General features: G+C 51.6%; 2 protein-coding genes across 2 annotated transcripts; both read right to left on the bottom strand.

Annotated features, from left to right (window-relative positions):
• Positions 1-9: 9 nt before the first annotated feature.
• On the bottom strand, positions 10-5,714 carry GALK1 (galactokinase 1). Its single transcript, XM_035026014.1, has 8 exons — positions 5,516-5,714; positions 4,421-4,610; positions 3,861-3,980; positions 3,503-3,638; positions 3,212-3,393; positions 535-685; positions 291-453; positions 10-199 (listed from the first exon to the last, which is right to left on the bottom strand). The coding sequence occupies exons 1-8, from the start codon at positions 5,678-5,680 to the stop codon at positions 128-130; spliced, it is 1,179 nt and encodes a 392-aa protein (XP_034881905.1). The 5' UTR covers positions 5,681-5,714; the 3' UTR covers positions 10-127.
• Positions 5,715-14,342: 8,628 nt separating this feature from the next.
• Positions 14,343-17,771, bottom strand: LOC118024261 (histone H3.3A). Its single transcript, XM_035026009.1, has 4 exons — positions 17,619-17,771; positions 17,036-17,173; positions 16,758-16,911; positions 14,343-16,663 (listed from the first exon to the last, which is right to left on the bottom strand). The coding sequence occupies exons 2-4, from the start codon at positions 17,161-17,163 to the stop codon at positions 16,535-16,537; spliced, it is 411 nt and encodes a 136-aa protein (XP_034881900.1). The 5' UTR covers positions 17,164-17,173; positions 17,619-17,771; the 3' UTR covers positions 14,343-16,534.
• Between the last annotated feature and the right edge of the window lie 3,198 nt (positions 17,772-20,969).

Below are 20,969 nucleotides of genomic sequence, written 5' to 3'. Positions count from 1 at the left end.
TCACCATGGTGGGAGGCACAAGTTTATTGAGCAGCCAGATGCAGAGGGCAGCGCCAGAGGCCTGGAGCTTCGTGACGTGCTGCCCAGCAGGCCCCCTGCCCCCGGGGTGCCATCCCCGGGCGGTGCCTCAGCAGCTCAGCACCTTGGCACCATCGGCCGCCCGAGAGAGGTAGAAAGTGGCAGTACCGCCGTATTGCTCCTGTGGGAGAGGCAGGTGCGGTCAGAGTGCGGCAGGGCCTTGGGACCCATTTCTCCATCCCTCCTACCCCCGGGCGCTGGTGCCCACCCACCTGTATGTGCTGCATGGCTTGGGAGGTGGAGGAGGCCTCCAGCAGGGTCACAGTGCAGCCGCCAAAGCCACCACCGGTCATGCGGCTGCCGTAAACCCCAGGTGCAGACAGCGCGGCCTCCACGAGCTGGTCCAGCTCCGGACAGCTCACCTCATAGTCATCCCTGCAGAGGGGACAGAGAGGGCGGGCCTAGCACGGGCCCCACCCTGCCCCGGGCTCAGCCTCTGCCCCCGGCGGTCCTCACCTGAGCGAGTGGTGACTCTCCACCATGAGGCGGCCGAAGGCTCGGTAGTCTCCGCGGCTCAGGGCTGCTGCTGCCTGGGCCGTGCGCCGGATCTCACCCACGACATGCCGCGCACGCCGGAAGCCCTCCTTGCTCACCAGGTCTCTGCCAGCTGGGGAGGGAAAGGGGTCAGCGGGCCCGCCACCCACCACCTCTGGGCCCTGCCAATGTGGGGATGGGGGAGCCAAGGCGGTGGCCTGGGGGTGGGAGGCTGGGGGGCGGTTCTGACAAAGCTGTACGTAGAACCTTGTGTTGGTGACTAAGGTTCGGAGCCTCCCCCCAACTATAAAATGGGATGCTCGTGTCACTCGGGGCGCAGTAAGCATTGAGAGAACGCATGGAGAGCTCCCATCCCAGCAGGGTGCCTGGTGCACAGTGGGTGCTCACTGAACAGCAGGGTAAGCCCCAGACCCTTGTTGCTTCCAAGGTGAGGGGGAACACAGGGGAACACAGTAGCACAAGAGGGAGACATCCTCCTGCTGCTCTTTATGCTGGAGCATCAACTGGGGAGGCTGGGGCTCTAGAGTTGGGGTACAGCCCAGGCAAAGATCAACAGGCAGGGCACGCCAGGATCAGGCCCTCCCGCTGGCTAACGCTGAGGTGGGGAGGGCAAGCTGAGTAGGTCGTGGCCGCCCTGATTGCCAGGGGGTTTGCTACTTGATTCTGGATGCCACAGAGGTTTGGGAGCAGGGAAGGGCTGACAAAAGCGACTGCCTTGGTCAGAGGGTCCGAGCTGGGAGAAGCAGGCACCAGGAGCCAGACAGCAGCTGCTAAACGCTCAGAAAGCAACAAGGGGCCTGATGTGGGGGGAGGAAGGGGAGATAAGAGTGGGAGGGGGGACAGTGGGAGGGAGGACACAGAGGTGACCGAGGTCTCACACAGGAGTGACAAGGATAAGAAATAACAGGCAAGGGGAAGTCAGCAGGGGAAGCCTATAAGGGGGGAAGGACGAGGAGTTATGCTGGGAATCAGGTGGGGGCCCTGGGGCAGCAGGTGGAAATGTGGGGAGGCTCCAGCCAGGGGAGCAAGGGGCTGCAGGCTCCAATCAGAGTCCTAAGTGGAACGAACAGTGGTGGCTGGTGCTGTGGGTTGAGGACAAAGCCTGGGGCGGGCACATGCAGAGAAACAGGGCTGTGAGCAAGCAGGTCTAGTGCCTGCTAAGGGGAGGGGGGGGAAGCCCCTGGGAGAGCTGCTGTTTTGGGGGGGGTGACTGAGAGGATTGAGAAGTGAACATAGATGACAAAATGGGGGTCATAAGCATTAGGCCTTCCCCCAACACTGACACAGGAAAGAGATTCAATTTTAGAAGGGAAGAGAACTGGCCAAGTTTCCAAGCAGAAGGGGAGGAGCCAGGCAGAGGACAGAAAGAAGGCAGAGTAGGGCTCCTGGCACAGGACTCTGAAGGCAGAGGGGAGCACTGGGGTCCCCAGGGAGGGGAGACCCCCGAGGAGTGGTGGGGAAGGCATGCAGTGGAGAGGAGGGACGGCCAAAGTGTTCCAGTGTGAAAACCTCCGCCAAGGTCACCTGCACGGAGCAGGCGGGGCAGGTCTGAACGGGACAGTTCACCAAGGAGAAGCACAAGGCAGTCCCACAGGGCTGGCCATCGTCCCTGCAACGGGCACTAGCACACTGCCAGGGAGGGCCCAACTCCCAGGGCCAGCAGCCTGGCTGGGGACAGGCTAGGGGGCTAAGCTGCCTGGTCCGAGGCTCAGCACTGCCACGTACTATGGGGCCCTCATCCAAAACACGGGGAATAACAATGATATCGGCTTCACAGGGTGTGGCAGAACCAGGGGATATTCATCTGACCTTCAAACTATCAAATATACTATCCTCCTGGCCACGTGTGTCAGGAACCTTTTAGATACATGCACTTTCGACTCTGCAATCCTACTCCTCGGAATCTAATCCTAAGAAAATAACAAGAGAATGCACATAAACTCATGTATGAAAACAATCATCACAGTGTCACATGTGATTATCAGTAAATGATTAAGTTACGGGACACCTGCATGCTGGAGTCTGTAGCTTTTACAGGCCCCCTTGATGACATGCTGGCACAGTAAAGGGTTCTCAGATAACGTTAGAAAAAGAGAAACAGGGGCGCCTGGGTGGTTCAGTCGGTTAAGCGTCTGCCTTCCGCTCAGATCATGATCCCAGGGTCCGGGATTGAGGCCCACATCGGGCTCCCCGCTCGGCGGAGAGTTTGCTTCTCCCTCTTCTTCTGCACCTCCCCCTGCTCATGCTCTCTCTCTCTATCTCTCTGTCTCAAATAAACTAAAAAAAAAATCTTTAAAGAAAAAAACAATATTAAGGGGCACCTGGGAGGCTCAATTGGTTAAGCATCTGACTCTTGATTTCAGCTCAGGTCTTGATCTCAGAGTTATGAGTTCAAGCCCCACGCTGGGCTCCACGCTGGGTGTAGAGCCTACTTAAAAAAAAAAAAAAAAGGAAAAGAAAAAAAGGAAAAACAATATAAGATCTCGAGTAGCCCTGCTGAGGTAGGAGCCCTAGGTGTGCTGTGTTAGGGGCAGTGGGCAGAGCACAGGCGAGGCCCCTGGGGATGAGGGGGTGTACGGCAGGGTCAAAGCCACACGGAGGGCCCCGCAGCCCCGCAGGGTGCCCAGCCAGCTCTCACCCTCCAACTCTTCCAGCTGCACCTCCCGAAGGCTCTCCTTGCCCAGCGCCCGGGCCACTGCCTCACATTCGCGCCGCCGCAGAGGGTACTCGCTGGAGCCCAGCGAATGGCGGACATTGGAGTTGGTGATGAGCACGGCCAGCTTAGGTTCTGACAGCGGCACCAGGCTTGTCTCCAGGGACCTGGCATGGAGTTGCAATGAGGAGATGACAAGCCCAAGTGTCCGCGTGCCACACCAGCCAGTGGGCATGCTCCACCCAGAAGCTCCTGATGATGAGGGGAGCCCCTGACCTGCAGTCAATGAGCAGCGCGTGGCCTTTCTGCCCCAGCAGTACGATGAGCTGGTCCATGATGCCACAGGGCACCCCTGCGAAGCTGTGCTCGGCCCGCTGACACACCTGAGCCCGGGCAGCTATGGACCCCGAGTCTGTGGCAGGGGAGACTCGGTGGGGGAGGTGGGGAGGCTGGGGCCCGGGGGGGGGGGGTGCGCGTGGGGTGGGGGCGGGTGGGAGCCGTGGTAGTTCCAGTGACACTCCAGGGAGATTCCCCACCCTCCTCCCGAAGCCACAGTAGAGGAAGGAAGAAGTTCTGACCACAAGGACACCTCAGGGAAGGAGGGCTGGATCAGGGGCCGGGGTCTAGGAAGTACCTGGGCAGAGCTGCTGCAGGAAGGTGTACGTGGCCACTTCCAGGGACGCAGAGCTGGACAGCCCACCCCCCAGGGGCACTGAGCTGACCACCACTGCACTGAAGCCAGGGAGGGGTGCAGCTGGAAAGAATGGGTGGTGGTGAGATGGGCCATATGAGAGGATGGGCCCGAGGAGGGCCTGTATTTTGGTATGAAGGGAGGCAACTGCCTGATAGCTGCTTCCAGGGATGAGTCTCAATTGTCAGAGGCCACCTTGGCCCCAGCACCCTCCATCCTCCTACCCTGAGATTCCTAGGACACAGTCTTCCTAGCTCTCCTCCTGGTTTAGGGCTCTGGAGGCCAATGGGCTAGGGGTTTGAATCCTGGCTCCTCCCATCATATAATGGGCAGCTCAGGGCAAGTTCTGGAACCTCTCAGGGCATCAGTCTCATCATCTGTACAATGGGGATACTCTCCCCCTGCTAGATACCCCGTGGTGCTTAGATGAGCTAATGAGCTTTGTAGCTGACAGGTGGTGCTCCTAGCCCGGTGTGAACTTGACCCTGGCCTCGGTCCCATACCTGGGTAGTGCTGAATCACTCCCTTGACATAGTTGGCCCAGTGGGGGGTCCCGGGCTCCAGGGACCGCTGGGCTGTGGGCAGCGGAAACTGCAGCCGCCGGGGTTCATCAGCATCCTCAGAGGTGGTGAGGAGGGAGACAAGGCCATCTGCCCGGGGGCTGCCCACCAGCACGGTCACAAGCTCCAGCGCCTGGCAGAGGAGACAGGGAGCGTGTACAGCTTCTGCCTGCTGACCAGTGGATGAGGCCCCGCCCACACTAAAGTTCTGAAGAATGAAAGGTTTCAGATTCCCTTTGAGACTCAACAAGAAAGGAATAGGGGACGTCTTGGGGAAGAATCTAAGTGCTGAGTTGGCCCTGGGGGCTTGGGTCCTGCCCCTGGGTCTTCAGGGGCACGGCCAGTGCGGCAGAAGTGTGGACCTGGACTCTTGCCTGAACATGGGCTCCCAGTTGTGGGGCAAGGGGAAGGAGAGCTCGAAAGGAAAAGAGAGTCGGAGGAGCTCCAACTGATGCCTTCCCATTCTGGAGTGGTCTCAGGTGTGCAGTACCCACTCAGTTGCCAAGCTGCACCAGGTGGAAAGGGCCCCAGATCTAATCGCAGCCCCACCAAGAACCAGCTCTGTGACCTTGAGCAAGTCACTAGCCCTCGCTGGGCCTCAGTTTCCTCCTCTGTAAACTGAACCGCCTGGGCCGGGAGGTCTAGGGCTAGTTCCCCCAGGTCTGCGGGGTTGGGGGTCCCGGAAGACGGAGCCCGAAGCGCCCCCTTCCGCCTGCGGTTGGGGCCCCACAAGTTGAGGAGACTCCCAGGTTGATGGCGAGGATCGGCAGTCTGCAGAGGGCGGGCTCGAGCGAAGAGGCGTCGGCACACCCCCTCCTAGCCTACTTCCTCACGGATCCCCCGCTTCCTCCCTTCCAACGTGGGAAATACCCCATCCCCGGGTCTCTCCCACGTGCTCGTCCCCCAGACTCGCGGGAGGATGGCTAAAGTTCGGTGCGGCCGCCCAACATCCTGCAGGGACTAGGCAGGCACCTCCCCGCGCCCCTCAGGCCTGCCCTTCCTCGGGGGAGGCTCGGGGCTCCCCTCCCGGCCCCTCACCATGGGCAGCACCAGGCCCTGGTTGTAGTCCGTGTGCTCCCCGATCAGGTTGACCCGGCCCGGCGCCGACACCGCCAGCTCGGGCTCGGCCCCGAACTCCTCCCGGAAAGCTCTGCGGGCCTCGGCCAGCAGCTCCGCAGCCTGGGGCTGTCTCGCAGCGGCCATGACGCTTGCCCTGCAGCGCGGCCCGGTCGGCGCGGGATGCTCGGGGCGGGGCCGCGCGGGGGCGGTGCACATTCCTGTACGCGCCGCCCGCCCCCGCCCCGGGCCTCCTCCCGCCCGCGCCGAGCCAGGCCCGCCCCGCCCCCGGCCCCAGCCACCTGCTGAGCACGCTCCGCCGCGTACGCCCACCCCCGACGCCCCCACCGCGGGCCGGCGGCGGACTTTGGGGAAGAGCGGCCGGTGCCCCCTCGGGGGGTACTGGCTGGACTGGAAGCTCTGGGTTGCCCTTCCCTGACCCCGGCGCCCCTTTCTGTGCTACTCACACCGGCCCGGCCAGCCAGCCACAGCCTGAGCAGCGGAGCCCGCATCCAGCGGACCTGGATTTCCCAAAGGGCTCTCCTAGGTCCTAGAGTCCTGCCGCTGGCAGGTCATCAGACCCCGATTATGAGTCTCTGAGAGGGGCCTAGCACGCAGTGCAAATTGAGATAAGGAAAGCCAATTTGGTGGTGACCAGGGAGTCGCTTTCTTACAGGCCCCTTTTCTAGACTGGTCCCGCCGGCATAGCTGTTAGCAATGGAAGACTGAAGGAGAGTGGCAGTAGATGGCCTCTCCTGGAAGGACCAGTGGCAGCAGCCCCCCTAGGGTGGGACTGTTGGCCTCAGCAGGTGCTTCCTCAGCCTTGAGCCTTGGATGCAGAGTCTGACATTCACCACCTCCTCTTTCACCAGCCTGCATCCTGAACCTTTAAGCTGGCCCCAACTCCTGCCTGGACACCTGTCCACGGTTGCACCTGCATGAAACTGTGGAGCAGAAATGCTGAAATGTAAGCAGCCTGTTTGGGACTAGGGTGGGGGCTTTGGGGAGTATCGTGGCTCGGGGTAGAGCTTGGGGTCTCTCGGGGGTTTGCCGAAATGCAGCTCTGATACTCTTATATGGTGATGAGCAGCGAGTAATGTATAGAATTGTTGAATCATTATATCGTATGCCTGAAACTCACATAACACTATGTTATTTACACTTCAGTTTTAAAAAATGCAGCTCTGAAAACTTCTAGAAATAAACATGGGGGTAAATCTTTGTGACCTTGGCTTAGGCAGTGGCTTTTTTTTTTTTTTTAAAGATTTTATTTATTTGACAGAGAGAGATCACAAGTAGGCAGACAGGCAGGCAGAGGGAGAGGGAGAAGCAGGCTCCCTGCTGAGCACAGAGCCCAATGTGGGGCTCGATCCCAGGACCCTGGGATCATGACCTGAGCCGAAGGCAGATGCTTAACCATCTGAGCCACCCAGGTGTCCCAGGCAGTGGCTTTTTAGATACGACACCAAAAGCACAAGAGACAAAAGGAAAATAGATAAATTGTACTTCATCAAAATTAAATACTTTTGTGCCTCAGAGGACACCATCAAGAAAGTGAAAGGACAATCCACAGAATGGGAGAAAATATTTGCAAACCATATATTTAAGGGCCTTGTATCAAGAATACATAAAGAACTCTTACAACTCAAGAAAAGACAGATAATTTAAAATGGGCAAAAAACTTGAACAGACATTTTTCCCAAGAAGATATACAAATGGCCAATAAGCACGTGAGAAGGTGCTCAACATCACTGGTCATTAGGGAAATGCAAAGCAAATGCGCAATGAGAGATACCACTTCATATCCAGTAGGATGGCTAAAATAAAAACACAGTAACAAGTGTTGGTAAGGATGTGGACACAGTAACAAGTGTTGGTGAGGATGTGGAGAAATCAGAACCCTCGTGCATTGTGGTGGGAATGTAAAACAGTTAAGCATCTTCACCAAATACTAACCATAGAGTTTCCATATCACCCAGCAATTTCACTCCTAAGTATATACGCAACAGAATTGAAAACATATGCCCACACAAAACTGGTACATTAATATTCACAGCAGCACTATCTGCATTAACCAAAAGGTGGTAATAACCTGGGGCACCTGGCTGGCTCAGCCAGTGGAGCATGCAACTCTTGATCTCAGAGTCATGAGTTCAGGCCTCACGTTGGGTGCAGAGATTACTAAAAACAATAAATAAACTTAAAAAAAAAAAAAAAAGAAAGAAGGTGGTAACAACCCAAAGAGGTAAATGGATCAATCAAGAGAATGTGGCATGTCCATACAATGATTTTTACTCAGGCATAAAAAGAGTGAAGGCTGATCCATGGTACAACATTGTTGAGCCTTGAAATGATGGTAAACAAAGGAAGCTAGTCACAAAAGACCTCAAACTGTACAATTCTATCTATACGAAATGTTCAGAGTAGGCAAGTATCTTCAGAGACAGAAAGGAGATTAGTGGTTGCTTAGGGCTGAGAGAAATGGAGGGGATAAAGGGTGATAGCTGAGGGTACTGAGTTCTCTTTGTGACGAGGAAAATGCTGTAAAATTGCCTGTGGTGATGGTTGTACATGTCTGTGAATATACCAAAACCGCTGATTTTATAATTTGAATGGGTGAATTGTATGGTATGTGTGGTATATCTCAAAACTATTTTTAAAAACTTTGGGAGGGGCACCTGGGTGGCTCAATCAGTTAAGTGCCTGACTCTTGATTTTGGCTCAGGTCATGATCTCAGGGTTGTGGGATCGAGCCCTGAGTCAGGCTCTGCACTTCACAGGGAGTCTGCTTGAAATTCTCTCCCTCTCCCTCTGCCCCTCTCCTGCTCCCACATGCGCTCTCTCTCTCTCTCTCTCTCACTCTCTCTATCTAAAATAAACAAATCTTGGGGCGCCTGGATGGCTCAATCGGTTAAGCAGCTGCCTTCGGCTCAGGTCGTGGTCTCAGGGTCCTGGGATCGAGTTCTGCATCGGGCTCCCTGCTCAGCGGAGAGCCTGCTTCTCCCTCTCCCTCTGTCTGCCGCTCCGCCTACTTGTGCTCTCTATCTTTGTTAAATAAATAAAAAGCTTATAAATAAATAAATAAATAAAATCTTGGGGTGCCTGGATGGCTCAGTCATTAAGTGTCTGCCTTCTGCTCAGGTCATGGGTCCTGGGATGGAGCCCCACATTGGGCTCCCTGCTCAGTGGGAAGCCTGCTTCTCCCTCTCCCGCTCCCCCTGCTTCTGTTTCCTCTCTCACAGTGTCTCTCTCTGTCAAATAAATAAAATCTTTAAAAAATAAAATAAAATAAAATAAAAAACAAATCTTAAAAAAAAAACTGAGAAAATGATTCCAAATTTCATCTGATGGCCTGCTCCTTTTGAGCACTCCTCAGTAAAGCGTTTTTTGGCATAGGCAAAACAAAACAAAACAATGAGTGGCCCTTGGGGCTGGTTAAAATGGGATTAAATTCACAAACCATGCCTTCCAATGGGCACCACTCTTGGAGAAGTGTGGCATGAAGCAACCCCTTCTCTGTGAATCCTTTACCTACCTGAGCTTTGATGTCTAACAGTCCTGAGCCCATATCTCTGCCAAAATCTCTATCTGTGTGATCTGAGATCTGTGTGATTTCAGGCAGATGACGGGACCTCTCGGAGCCTCAGTCTCTCATCTGTAAAATGGGGCAAGTGATTCCTGTTATAAAAGAACTGAACGAGCTAATCTTCACATAGGGCCCAGCCCAGCACCTGGCACTTAGTAAGCACAGAATAAGTGTTTGCTATTATTATCAGTCATCCACTAATTGAAAAGATATCATTGGACTCTCCTGTGCAATTGGCCAGATAAAAGATAAAAGGCTCTCTGGCTCTAGGTAAGAGGAAGACACAATCTGGCCCCCTCTGGCTATGTGCTCTGCTGGAGGAGGAAAGAGCTATCTGAGTAAGAAGAGAGGGGAGGAATCCTAATCCCTGCGAGGCCTATATCCTTTTTATTTCCATTGTTTCAGTTCGGCTGAAAACACATCCATTTGCCCCATGTTCGTCCTTTGTTTTTTTTTTTTTTTTTAAAGATTTTATTTATTTATTTGAGAGAGAGAGAATGAGAGACAGAGAGCACGAGAGGGAGGAGGGTCAGAGGGAGAAGCAGACTCCCCGCCGAGCAGGGAGCCCGATGCGGGACTCGATCCCGGGACTCCAGGATCATGACCTGAGCCGAAGGCAGTCGCTTAACCAACTGAGCCACCCAGGCGCCCCATGTTCGTCCTTTGTATTGTTTTGGTTGTTCTTGGAGAACCTGGCTTTGACCGAGGGGCAGTGCTCCTGTTTGCTCAGCGATGAACTCTGAAACATTGATTTTATTTGGAAGATGTGTTTACTCTCAGTTTTTAAATCCCATCTAGCATGTTACATGAAATCTGTTGAGAAGGAAGTCTACCTCTGACTTTTGACCCTCCCTCCCATTTTCCTGGCCAGATGTGACAGAACTGGGGTGGGGGGGAGGTGGCACCTTATGGGGACACCCATTAAGGGCTGGGAACCCTGCCACACTCTGGCTCCTCTGTTGCAATCACAGCCTGGTTCCCTGAGGGGACTTGGGTCCATGTCTCCCACGCTAATATCTATAGACATTGTCTCTGAAAATGTTTGCTCTCCGCAGATGGCCCACCCTGTCACTCATTCTGGGAGCTTCTTTGTGGTTGTTCCCCGATAGGGGAGGGTTGACCTATCTCCTGATTTGGACGCCCTTTGCCCTTCTGTAATATTAATATAACAGCTTCTGTAATATCGATGATACGAATAGCGAGCTCATAGTCAGCCCTGGTGCCAGGGCCGATACTCAGCCTATACTGCGGTGCTGGTGGTTTACTACCAGGCTGTGCTCTGATTGGTCAGTGCCCTTGACTTCTTCTTTTTTTTTTTTTTTTAAGATTTTATTTATTTATTCATGAGAGACAGAGAGAGAGAGAGAGGCAGAGGGAGAAGCAGGCTCCCAAGGAGCAGGGAGCCCGATGTGGGACTCGATCCCAGGACCCCGGGATCATGACCTGAGCCAAAGGCAGACGCTTAACCATCTGAGCCACCCAGGCGCCCCAGTGCCCTTGACTTCTGTTGTCAAATATTTTTAGTCATCATGCTGTGCACAGATTATTTCATTAAATCCTTGCAAGCCTATTAGGTAATAACTGTTTTTATTCCCGTTTTACAGATAGGGAAGCACAGATGGGTAAAGGAACTCATCCAAATGGGAGAGCTGGGCCTTGAACCTGAGCCTAGCTGCCCCTGAGCCTGTCCTCTCAGCCACCACCCTGTCCCCCAGAGCATCCTGACCAGCTGCAGCTTCTGCACACTAAGGTGTGAAGACATACAGTTCAGACTGAGATAAGGGATTGAGGAGGGGGGCACGGGCAGCTGCTCTCTCAGGCCATGGCAGCCCCGGTTTCTACAGGGAACACTCCCGATTCGGAAGCCAGGCCAGGAACCAAAGCTCTTGGGAATTGGGCTGATTCTTTGCCACCCATGCCAGGAGCAGATCCAGCCAGCTGTGCTGTGAGGCTGCCAGGGCCATCCGGGTCGGTCAGCAAACATGTCCGGAGCCTCTGCTGGGTGCCGGGCATGACTCCAAAAGCAGGCAAGACTCAGGCCTTGCCTTCAGAGCATCAGGAGCTTCTTGCCCTCCTGCTAAGAGGGGCCAGCTTCAGGCCTTGTCTTTTTTTTTTTTTTTTAATTTGACAGAGAGAGCACAAACTGGGGGAGCGGCAGGCAGAGGGAGAAGCAGACTCCCTGCTCAGCAGGGAGCCTGATGTGGAACTCGATCCCAGGACCCTGAGGTCACGACCTGAGCCGAAGGCAGACGCTTAACCAATTGACCACCCAGGAGTCCCCAGGCTTTGTCTTTATTTGGTGCCCCCACCATGTCCTTGAAGTTCCCGCCCTCTAGGCTGATGACCACTGTGCTGATGGTCAGGGAGAAATCCAGACTCACAAGATGCAGGGGACAGCTTAGGGCCACAACCATCTCTTCTTGCACCTTGTGCTGGGCACTGCAGCTGGTCTGGGCCTCCAGGCCATAGGCTGTGGGCATGAAGACTGAGACTGCCCAAAGGCACGGTGCCAGGGAGGGAGAGGGCTGCAGGCTGTAGCAAGACCCTCAGGCCCATGATGCCTGGGCCTTGGACCCAAATCCATCCTGTCCCCTCTGCTGATGCTCTTGGCTCAGTACCAGGCAGTGAGAAGCTTATGGGGAAAGGTCCTGAGGCCCAGTATGTCCAACAGAGAGGTTAGGAGGGGAGTGGGGCTAATGGAGCCCGGGTATCACCTCCATGGGGACGTGCACGGTCCCTCACAGACCCCTCAGCAAAGGCCACCTAAAGCCCCCCAAGCTTGCCGCCCACCAGCCTCCCTTCCCAGAGCCCTTCTTGTCAGTATTGCTGGTGTCGAGATGGGCTTCTCCTTTTCTGCCCACCCTCCATTCCACTGTGTGCATTCCAGAACTGCAGCTTTCTGAAAGAGAGCTGGCAGCTGCTGGAGCTAAGACCCCAGACCCTAGCACCCTTTCCAAGTCATGTGTGACCTTATAGCCCCTTCAGGGACCATAGCCTCACCAAAGCCCCCTCCCCTTGTTTCCCTGGTAGAGGGGGTGACTGCAGAACACTTAGCTTCCTCCATGGGGAAGGGCGATGGTGGAGGAGGGTGTGGAGGAGGAGGGTCCTCTGCTCAGGGCAGAAGGTTAAGAAATGCTGCTCCTGGGTGTGTCTGGCCAACGGTCCTGGCCCCTGGCACACACTGGGCATGATGCTCAGGCAAGGACACCAGAACAGGCACACCGCATCACAGAGAAGTCCCATGATGCTGCTTGGAACAATGGTGGTGTCTGGGCGGGATCCCTCACTGTCAGGGGCTGCTGGGCAGTTAGCAGAGCCACGGAGAACAGGCACCCCCAGGAGGGAGGGAGGACATCAGGCTCTGGCCGCACCTCACAGCACAGCCCCCTATGTATAAACTCAAAGCTGTCCCAGCTGCACCCAGCTCGACCTACAGCCTTGCTCATTCCCCACACGTGTTGACAAAGGGGTCAGGGAGCCAAAAGGCCAGCCATCTGGCCCAAGAGGGCACTTTCAACCTTCTCCTTGGGGGTGGTGTAAGATTTGGGTTAGCAACCTGGCCAGGGGCTTGGCTCTTCCTTCCTTCCCCTAGCCTTGCCCTCAGGAAGGCAGCTGGAAGGTCAGCTGTTTGTGCTGAAGTTCCTGGCCAAAAGCCAGGCCCAGCTGGATGGACACCCCTGAGGAATGTCCACAGGGGCAGGTGGGACCACCATCGGGCTGAGGGAAGGAAGAGACTGTGGGGCCCAGACAAGCCACAGCCAGCTCAGCTGTGTTCTTCTAGCAGTGCCTGGGTCAGGACTGAGGGACATGGGCTGTGATCGCCTCAGTGAGATGACTCTGAAGTGCTCCCAACAAGAGGGATGAGGAGGTAGGGGTGGGGACCGGATGTGCAGGGTGGGGACTCAAAGCTCTTATGCCCAGTGGACCACAGCCCCACCAGGGAGACAACAGCTGCAGATGGGTGTGGTGCACACTGCACCTCGCCCTTCCCCGTGGCAGGCTAGGTTGGCCGTAGGCCTGAGGCTGATGTCTGGCCCTCAGCTGTTGCTCCCAAACACAGGCCAGCCCCATCCTGCAGTCACTGCAGGGCAAGCCTGAGTTTCCTGCTGACCCCATGGCAGACAGCTAGCTGGACTGTGTCTGCCCTCTACTACCCTACCTGAATGTGATCCAGAGGGGCCTGCTTTCCAACTGCTGCACAGACCCCGGCCCCAATGCCCACCAGGCCGCAGGCAGTGCTTGCAAGGACCCAGGTAGGGGGAGCTCCAGGGAAGACCGCTGTTGGGAGACAGCTGAGGAATGACTGCAAATGAGTGGGAAAGACTAATTTCCAGTCCAGCCAGTGGGCTCAGAGCTTGCTTCCCTACACTTGGAGACATCACTCTGGCTGGCAGCAGAGGCCCCTAGGGGGCTGGAGGCCTCGTAAGGGGCGTGGGGTGGCCCTTGCTGGCCTCTCCCAGAACTGCTCTCCTTCCTTCGGGCGGTGCGATGGAGAGGAGTTAACTTTTGTGCATGCGCTGATCGATCTCTGGAAGTAAGCCGGGTTTGAAGTGCTTGCCCCTCGTTTTCTTTACCACCTTGAATTTTGTAAATAGGATGTAACTTGTGTGTTGTCTAAATCATCTAGTCTACATACTGACCAGCTTAGGGATGAAGCAGGGCTATTTTACGGACCCAGCAGCATGGGCCCACAGGTCCACAATTACAAAGTGTAACTGCCTAACAGGGGAGGGGGGGTGAAAGGGGAAACAGGACAAACAAGTGTGGAGGGAGAGCAATGGGGGTCACCCTCATGAAGGTGGACCTGGCTTGTGACCAGCAATTTCACAACTTGGCCCTTCAGCTACCTTAAGGGCACAGGCTAAGGGCTTCAGGATGAGGGCAATCAGTGGCTTGGTTCAGAAATCTTCTGGTAGCCGGACAGTCAGGATACTGGCACTTCCAGCCCTCAACAAAACTGGTCTGGCTGAAACCAAGTCCGCTGACAGTCAAGAAACGCACTATTAATACACAGGTTCAACAGGCATCACCGGGCTCTGTCCTAAGCAAATTGTGACACGTATCACCTTCCAGAATAGGGGGTCTGCCTGTCATTACTGAATGCACTCCCCCCACCCCCAGCAGGAGTCAGAAGGCAACTTTCCAGGTATTTCCCCACAGGAAAATTTGTGAAAGAAATAGATGTTATCAATTCAAATGAAGACCACTAACAAGATGGAATAGTCTCAACTTCAAAAACTTTATTTTTGTCTCATCCATCAAGGGCACAGGATACCTTCATCAGCTCCAGCTTTTTTCTCCTTACAGAGTCTGTCCCATCATCTAAACCCAGGGTTATCCTGTGTGGGCAGCTTCCTAGAACCGAAAGATATTTTTGCCTTCTGGGTTAAGTATGCTCAAAGTCTGGAAGCACAAGCTGCACTATTTAAAGCAGCAGATTCCCAGCTGCCCAGTAAAATCCATAAGCCTCTACATCAGTATGTAGAGAAGATGGGCTGGGGTAGAAGGTTCAAGTTTCACCCCACTTGGGTTATCACAACTAGTAAACTCAACAAACTGACATCACCATAGTGAAAGTCTACTCGTACTCAGACACTGTGGAGGTACTCCACAGCACATTCCACTGTCCAGGATCAAACCAATGTCCTTCAGAAGCACAATGTTGAGATCATCAGAACTGGGAAGTCACTGTTCCAGAGCTAGTTATGATGAACCTTCTAGAAAACCAGTTCGTTATAGATCAGACTCCACCTTTGATGCCTCATGAAGGCTCATTAAGTTGCCAAGAATCAAACCTATCCTAGCTTGCCTCTCTCCCTAAGTCCCTTGAATTTGAAACCAAACAATTTTTTTTTTAAAAAAAGAAGCTACGTTATTAGGGCACAACTATCTTTCTATAGCTACCAGCTTCAAATACCCAGAATGCTTGTCTGATGACCAGTGGCTCTTGTGCCCATGTCTTGCTGACATCTAGATCCTATGCATATAGCGGACCATCACTGGTCAAGAAAACTAGCTTTATACTGAAAAAAAAAGCAGCTTAGACCAACAGAGTTCTATACTTGTGGACTTGTGTTAAAATAACTTGTACAAAGAAAGTATTACTTTTGTGTATAAATGGTTCCTTTGTCTACCGAGCAAAACCAGGTATAAACTAAGCTCAAACTTCAGGATACAAAGAATCAAGATAATGTATCTATTTAAGCTTTGTATATTCAATGTAGGTTTTTGACACTTAGTTGAATAAACAAGTTTATTTGTGAATTTAGTCAACATACATAATTGACCTAAAGATTTCAATAGAAAGATAATTTTTAAAACCACTTGGAAGGCCATCTCTATAAAGTGATTTTCCCAGGACCATGTTATCAGATGTAACCTAACTGGACACCATCTTAACTGGCAGAGGTTCAAGAAGCTGGAGTTGTGTGCCCCTCCCCCACAGCAAGTTTACTCTAAGGGTTATTATAATACAAACTCCACAAGGAAAAGAACTTCGGTATTGTTTCCTCTTGGTAGAGAAAAACTCAACCTAGTTATGAGAACAACCACTACACAAAGAAAAGCTGCACTAACTAGTTTAAATATTATAACAGATGATGCTGGTGTGAATAACTTGTATTATAGTCTAGAGCCCTTATAAATAAAATCCCCCCATTAGTGTTTGCATTAATCAGCTAGAGGGTTAGTTAACATGTGGTAGAATGAGGACTTATGCAAGGTATAATTTGCAAAGCATTTTACTATTATGAAACAAGTGCAGTCTAGTTAGGAGAAAACCAACTGGACTTTAAATTACACACACCTTAATGACAAGACTCCCCACCACATGTGAATGTAAAACATTTAATTTAAAAATGTTGACACTACAATATATAAAATAGCTATTATAAATGCACATAGTGTATTCTATAGCTGCCAAGTTTACTTTTTTTTTTTTTCTTTTCTTTTTTAAGGAAACTGTAAGTTACACTGTGGTTAAGACTTGTATCTTCACCCTTGAAAAAGCCCACATTCTATCACAGTGATGTATGGTCAGACTTAACAGCCCCAATTGTTAAACACTTGGATCAAGTCATAACCAGTTTTATTGCAAAAGGACCCTGTACACATTTATCAATTCTAGTACCTTAATAGCTACCCAACAAGTCATTAACATACAGAAACATGCATCATGAGAAGCAAGAAATATCACCCATCCCTTCTGCATATTAGCAACTTGTCACTCCTGAGCCACAGTGCTCACATCACTGAGGTCTGTGAACAGTCACTTTTCGCATTCATCCTGAGTGAAAGATGGAATGACTTAAGTACAAATGCAACATATTATAAACAATTTCTTACAAAAAAAGTCACAAATTAAACCAAAGTATTTTACAGAATTTACTACAAAACACCATAAAAACTGCCTTCACTTAAGCTCTCTCTCCCCGTATCCGGCGAGCCAACTGGATGTCTTTGGGCATGATGGTGACTCTCTTAGCGTGGATGGCACACAGATTAGTATCTTCAAATAAACCCACCAGGTACGCTTCACTGGCCTCCTGTTGAGGACAAGAGCCACACTATTAAACTCTAGTCGAGGAGGAGAAGCCACGCACGAGCCCTCCGACCCTACTACAGCCGTGCTCGCCTTACCTGAAGCGCGCCAATGGCGGCGCTCTGAAACCTCAGATCAGTTTTGAAATCCTGGGCGATCTCCCTCACCAACCTCTGGAAAGGCAGCTTCCGGATCAGAAGCTCGGTGGATTTCTGGTAACGACGGATCTCCCGAAGCGCTACGGTCCCGGGCCTGCAGCGAGCAGGGCAGTGTAAGCGGACACCCGGGGGCGGCCAGCGCCCGGCGCCAGCCCCGGGACGCGCTCCCACGCGGGCCACGGGCCGCCCCGTCATGGTTTTCCTGCCGCCTTGCCTACCTGTAGCGATGAGGTTTTTTCACCCCACCGGTAGAAGGGGCGCTTTTCCGGGCGGCTTTAGTGGCCAGCTGTTTGCGGGGCGCTTTCCCACCCGTGGATTTACGGGCAGTCTGCTTGGTCCGAGCCATTTTCTTTTACCTAAGGAAGACATCCGTGACTCCGGGGCCGCGGCGCTCGCCCCCCGGAGGGGGGACAGGCTCGGTGCCCCTGCCCTCCCGCCTCTTCGCGGCGGCAGATGGCCCGGGGCCGCCGCCTCCTCCCCCTCCCCTAATGACTCAGGCTGCGAGAGGCGGCAGCAGCCTCCCCCGGGAGGGGGGGGCGCGGGGAGGAGTCACTTCCCCTCCTCGACGGGCGGAGGCCCCGCTTGCCCGGAACCCGGCGTCGGGACCTCTGAATCACCACCGGGAAGGAGGCGGAGACGCGGTTCCCGAACGAAGCCCCAAGGGAAAACCTCCCGGCCCCACACCCGACGCCGGCGGCCCGAGCAGCCCGCACCAGCCAGCACTCCGCTTCCAACGGCTGCGGCCCGCGGCAACAACGGCCGACAGGGTCTCGAACCACAAGCGAACCTGCCAACGCTTACCCAATGTCGAAGTCTTAGACCGCTTCTCCGACCGCCGCGCCGCTCCTGCTGCCCAATGAAGAGCCGCAGTCGCCGAGCAAAGAAAAGAAGACCGTCCAACGAACGACCAAACCGCTCTGTGCTCCAAACCCCCCCTTTGCCTTCGCTTTTATACCCACGCTTCACGCTGCGTCTCTACGTCACAGAGGCCTAATTTGCATACACCAACGACTTTTTCTATTGGCGGGAGCTTTCGCCGACGCGCTGACATCCCCGACACAAAGGCCGTGCTTCGGCCTCGCTCCCGGATTGGTGGGCATCTAGGCCGCCGATTGGCTGTTAAAGTGGCCTGATGATTGGATGAATGCAAAGAGGAATGGGCGAATCAGAGATTAGCACGAAGCAGCTCTTCTGATTGGATAAAATGAAGCTATGTTTGGATCCTTCCCTTGGTTCCAAAGCTCTACAATAGAAAGTCAATGCAAATGAATTGCATTGGTCTCTATCAGGACTTAAGGGTCAGGGTGGGTAGGAACCTGACCAAATTCGCATCTCGCTAATAAAATGCAGGAGGAGAGGTTACTTAAAGGAAATTCTTGTCCGTATTTTCCAATGTAAAACTAAATGTGTTCCCTTGACTATTTACTTTCACATTTTGATGGTTATGTAGTGTAAAAGAGAATTAGAATTCAGCAAATCATATTAAACTACCAAGTATTTTATATATCACTCATATATATTTTAACCAAAAAGTAGTTCTTTTGTTTGGTGGTGTAGGTAGGGGTAAATAGTAGACACAAAAAAAATATGTCAATATATGATTTTATAAGTACTGTTTTGTATGTTCTTAGGCTATCACAAAATACTTTGTGATTTCAATAGCTTAAAGAAGTAGCCTACTGAGCAACATATTTTTGAATTATGTAATTCAACTGAATGAAATGATTACAGCCAAAATGGAAATAGTCCTAAGACAGCATTTGCATGTCCATAAAGAATAAATGAAAGAAAATTAAATATGTGCCCTTGTATTTAGTGGTATATTCTCGTAGGTACTACTTCTAAGAAACACGACAAATGTATAAAAACGGTAATCCCTACCTTTGCCTAAATAAATGTATTTGAGGAATTGTAATTTTCAGTTCTCCTGCTGATACAGGTATATAAAATACCAAAGCAGGGTAAAGTTTAAGACCAGCCAAACAAAACTCAGAAAATTGAAATAGAGCTTTGTGCATTTTATTCCATAGTTCCTACTCTGGGTTTAGTGAATTTTTTTCCACTGAATATTTTAAATTATCAAAATAAAAAAAAATAGCAAAACCCATGTACATGTAATTTCAACTCAAATGTTTATTGTACATAAATACAAATACCTAAAAAATTTACTTGTGACAGGGAAGGTCTGCTCTCAGTATCAATAGTGAGGGGGAAAATGAGCAATATGAAAAAGGTGCTATGGTAAAAATGTCTTTGACCCAATCTCTGATATCAAATTCCTCTCATTTCAGCCCTCTCAATCTTAACAGGCACAATTTGTATTTAATTATCACATACCTAAACTTTTATGTGATAATTTGGTCAACTTTAATTTCTGCCTTCTGCCCAAAGTTTACAGTATGGGAGAAATTTTTTCTTTTTCATTCATGCGATGCTGAGAAACCAAGATGGAGGCTCTTGCCCTGTCCTCAGAACTTGAGTAAGGCTAAGAATCAGGGCACTGGTTAGATCACACACAAAAGGCTCTCAAATGTTCTGGGATGTAACCAGAAAAATACCCTGTTAACATTTTTGACTGCCCAAATGGCCTAGGGAAGAAATGGGTTCCTAAGTTAACAATGCCTTTGAGTTCCAAAGATTTTCTAAAAGATCCAGAATTCTGTCTGTCTCAAGCCTCCAGAGGACAGACACTCCAGTTTTTTCTTTTTGCAGTTTGGCTAATTACTAGAGGAGAACTAATTGCTCCAGCAGAAACTAGGTATAGATTTACATTCATCTACTTAAAGGACGATTAGTGAGAATAGTTCATCCTTCTTACTTGGCAGTCACGCGGGTTTTTCTTCTTCCTAAATTGGCACAGGAGAGGAAAGGCAACACAGGAAATGGGAAAGAACTAAAAATGTTTATACAATCAAAACAATGTAGAATGTGATGCAGCATGTAGGCTCCCGTCCTAGTTCCTGTTCTGCCATGGGCTTGCTGAGGAACTGTGCAAGTTACTTCTCTGAGTTTCGGTTTTCTCTTTTGTAAGTTAAACAGTTTGGATGATATCATCTCCCAATTTTACCAGTACACACTCATCCTGAAGCTTATGGTATACGCTTTCTTAAAGCCTAGTGCTATGGACTATATTTCTTCATTCAAATCACACTCAGGTATTTTGGGGATAACATATAAAAATTACTTGGATTTAATAACAGGGTTAAACCAATACAACTACAACTTTTATTTGTCCTTTTGGAATTTTTCATCTTCGCACGCCCCTAGTGGTTAAACAATTGATTTGGCCTGTTTAGGAAATACCAGTTTCTCAACTTTGTAGGCAGACAATTTGGCTTCTGATGTGAGGTTACTCAGAACTAAATAAAATATGTGTCATTCTTGAACATTAACAATTTTCCATTCACCCCACCCTCCCTCACCCCTAAGGTTATTGGGAACGTTTTTCCTTAACGTGACAATCATTAGTTAACCTATCTAATCAAATATAAATTTCTTAAAAACAAGGGATTTAAATAGATTCATTATGGAAAACAAAGCTAAATGACAACTGTCAATAGATCTATAAAGAACTTTGTAAAGAGGGAATTGGCTTATTTGACAAAAGCCACAGAGTGAAGAACTTCGCCCTACTAGTGGGAAGTGGGGTCGGAAAACACAGAACAGCTGAGGTCCAGAGAAGGAAACTGCAGTGGATTTTAAATTGCACCCCCGACTCAACCCGAGGCTCTGCTTCTGGACAGTGTGCGAAGCTTCTCAACTCCCCTGCAACTCGTCGGTGTACCTGAGACTGTTCTAGACGGAGATTAAATTCGTCCTTGGCCCCTAGTGCACTGGAAACAAGTTGGTCAGGCCAGGTGTCGATTTGGGAAGGGACCCAAGTCGTGGGGTTCCAGGTTTCAGGGCTGGTAAAGGTTTACGGAGCGCCTCCGCAAAGACGCGGGAACAGAGTATTGGTCGTGTAGCTCAACTTTGGCAAAGATTTCTTAAGCTGACTTCCAGTAGGCAGACTTTCCTTCATGCCTCCCCAGTTGGCCTGGCCGCAGGAATGAAGAGGATGTTGGCGGACTGCAGGTGCCTGCAGCACAAAGGCCCAGAGCTAAGAACGGACAATACAGATTCTGAAGCGCTCCTGGGGCCGGCATCAGCACT

The sequence above is a fragment of the Mirounga leonina genome, unplaced genomic scaffold, assembly GCF_011800145.1.
Source record: "Mirounga leonina isolate KUSES-001 unplaced genomic scaffold, KU_Mleo_1.0 Mir_197, whole genome shotgun sequence".
Lineage (NCBI taxonomy): Eukaryota > Metazoa > Chordata > Mammalia > Carnivora > Phocidae > Mirounga > Mirounga leonina.
Note: the sequence above shows the minus strand (reverse complement) of the source record. Positions and strands in the feature narration are given on the sequence as shown.

What these genes read in the sequence shown, in the direction of transcription:
- GALK1 (XM_035026014.1), bottom strand. Translation starts at nt 5,680, where the DNA reads ATGGCCGCTGCGAGACAGCCCCAGGCTGCGGAGCTGCTGGCCGAGGCC. An exon ending in CCTGCAGCAGCTCTGCCCAG is followed by an intron (nt 3,639 to 3,860) that starts GTACTTCCTAGA and finishes CCCCTGCCACAG; the next exon opens with ACTCGGGGTCCATAGCTGCC. An exon ending in GCAGCTGGAAGAGTTGGAGG is followed by an intron (nt 686 to 3,211) that starts GTGAGAGCTGGC and finishes TTCCCTCCCCAG; the next exon opens with CTGGCAGAGACCTGGTGAGC.
- LOC118024261 (XM_035026009.1), bottom strand. Translation starts at nt 17,163, where the DNA reads ATGGCTCGGACCAAGCAGACTGCCCGTAAATCCACGGGTGGGAAAGCG. An exon ending in AAAAAACCTCATCGCTACAG is followed by an intron (nt 16,912 to 17,035) that starts GTAGGCAAGGCG and finishes TGCTCGCTGCAG; the next exon opens with GCCCGGGACCGTAGCGCTTC. An exon ending in CCGCCATTGGCGCGCTTCAG is followed by an intron (nt 16,664 to 16,757) that starts GTAAGGCGAGCA and finishes TGTCCTCAACAG; the next exon opens with GAGGCCAGTGAAGCGTACCT.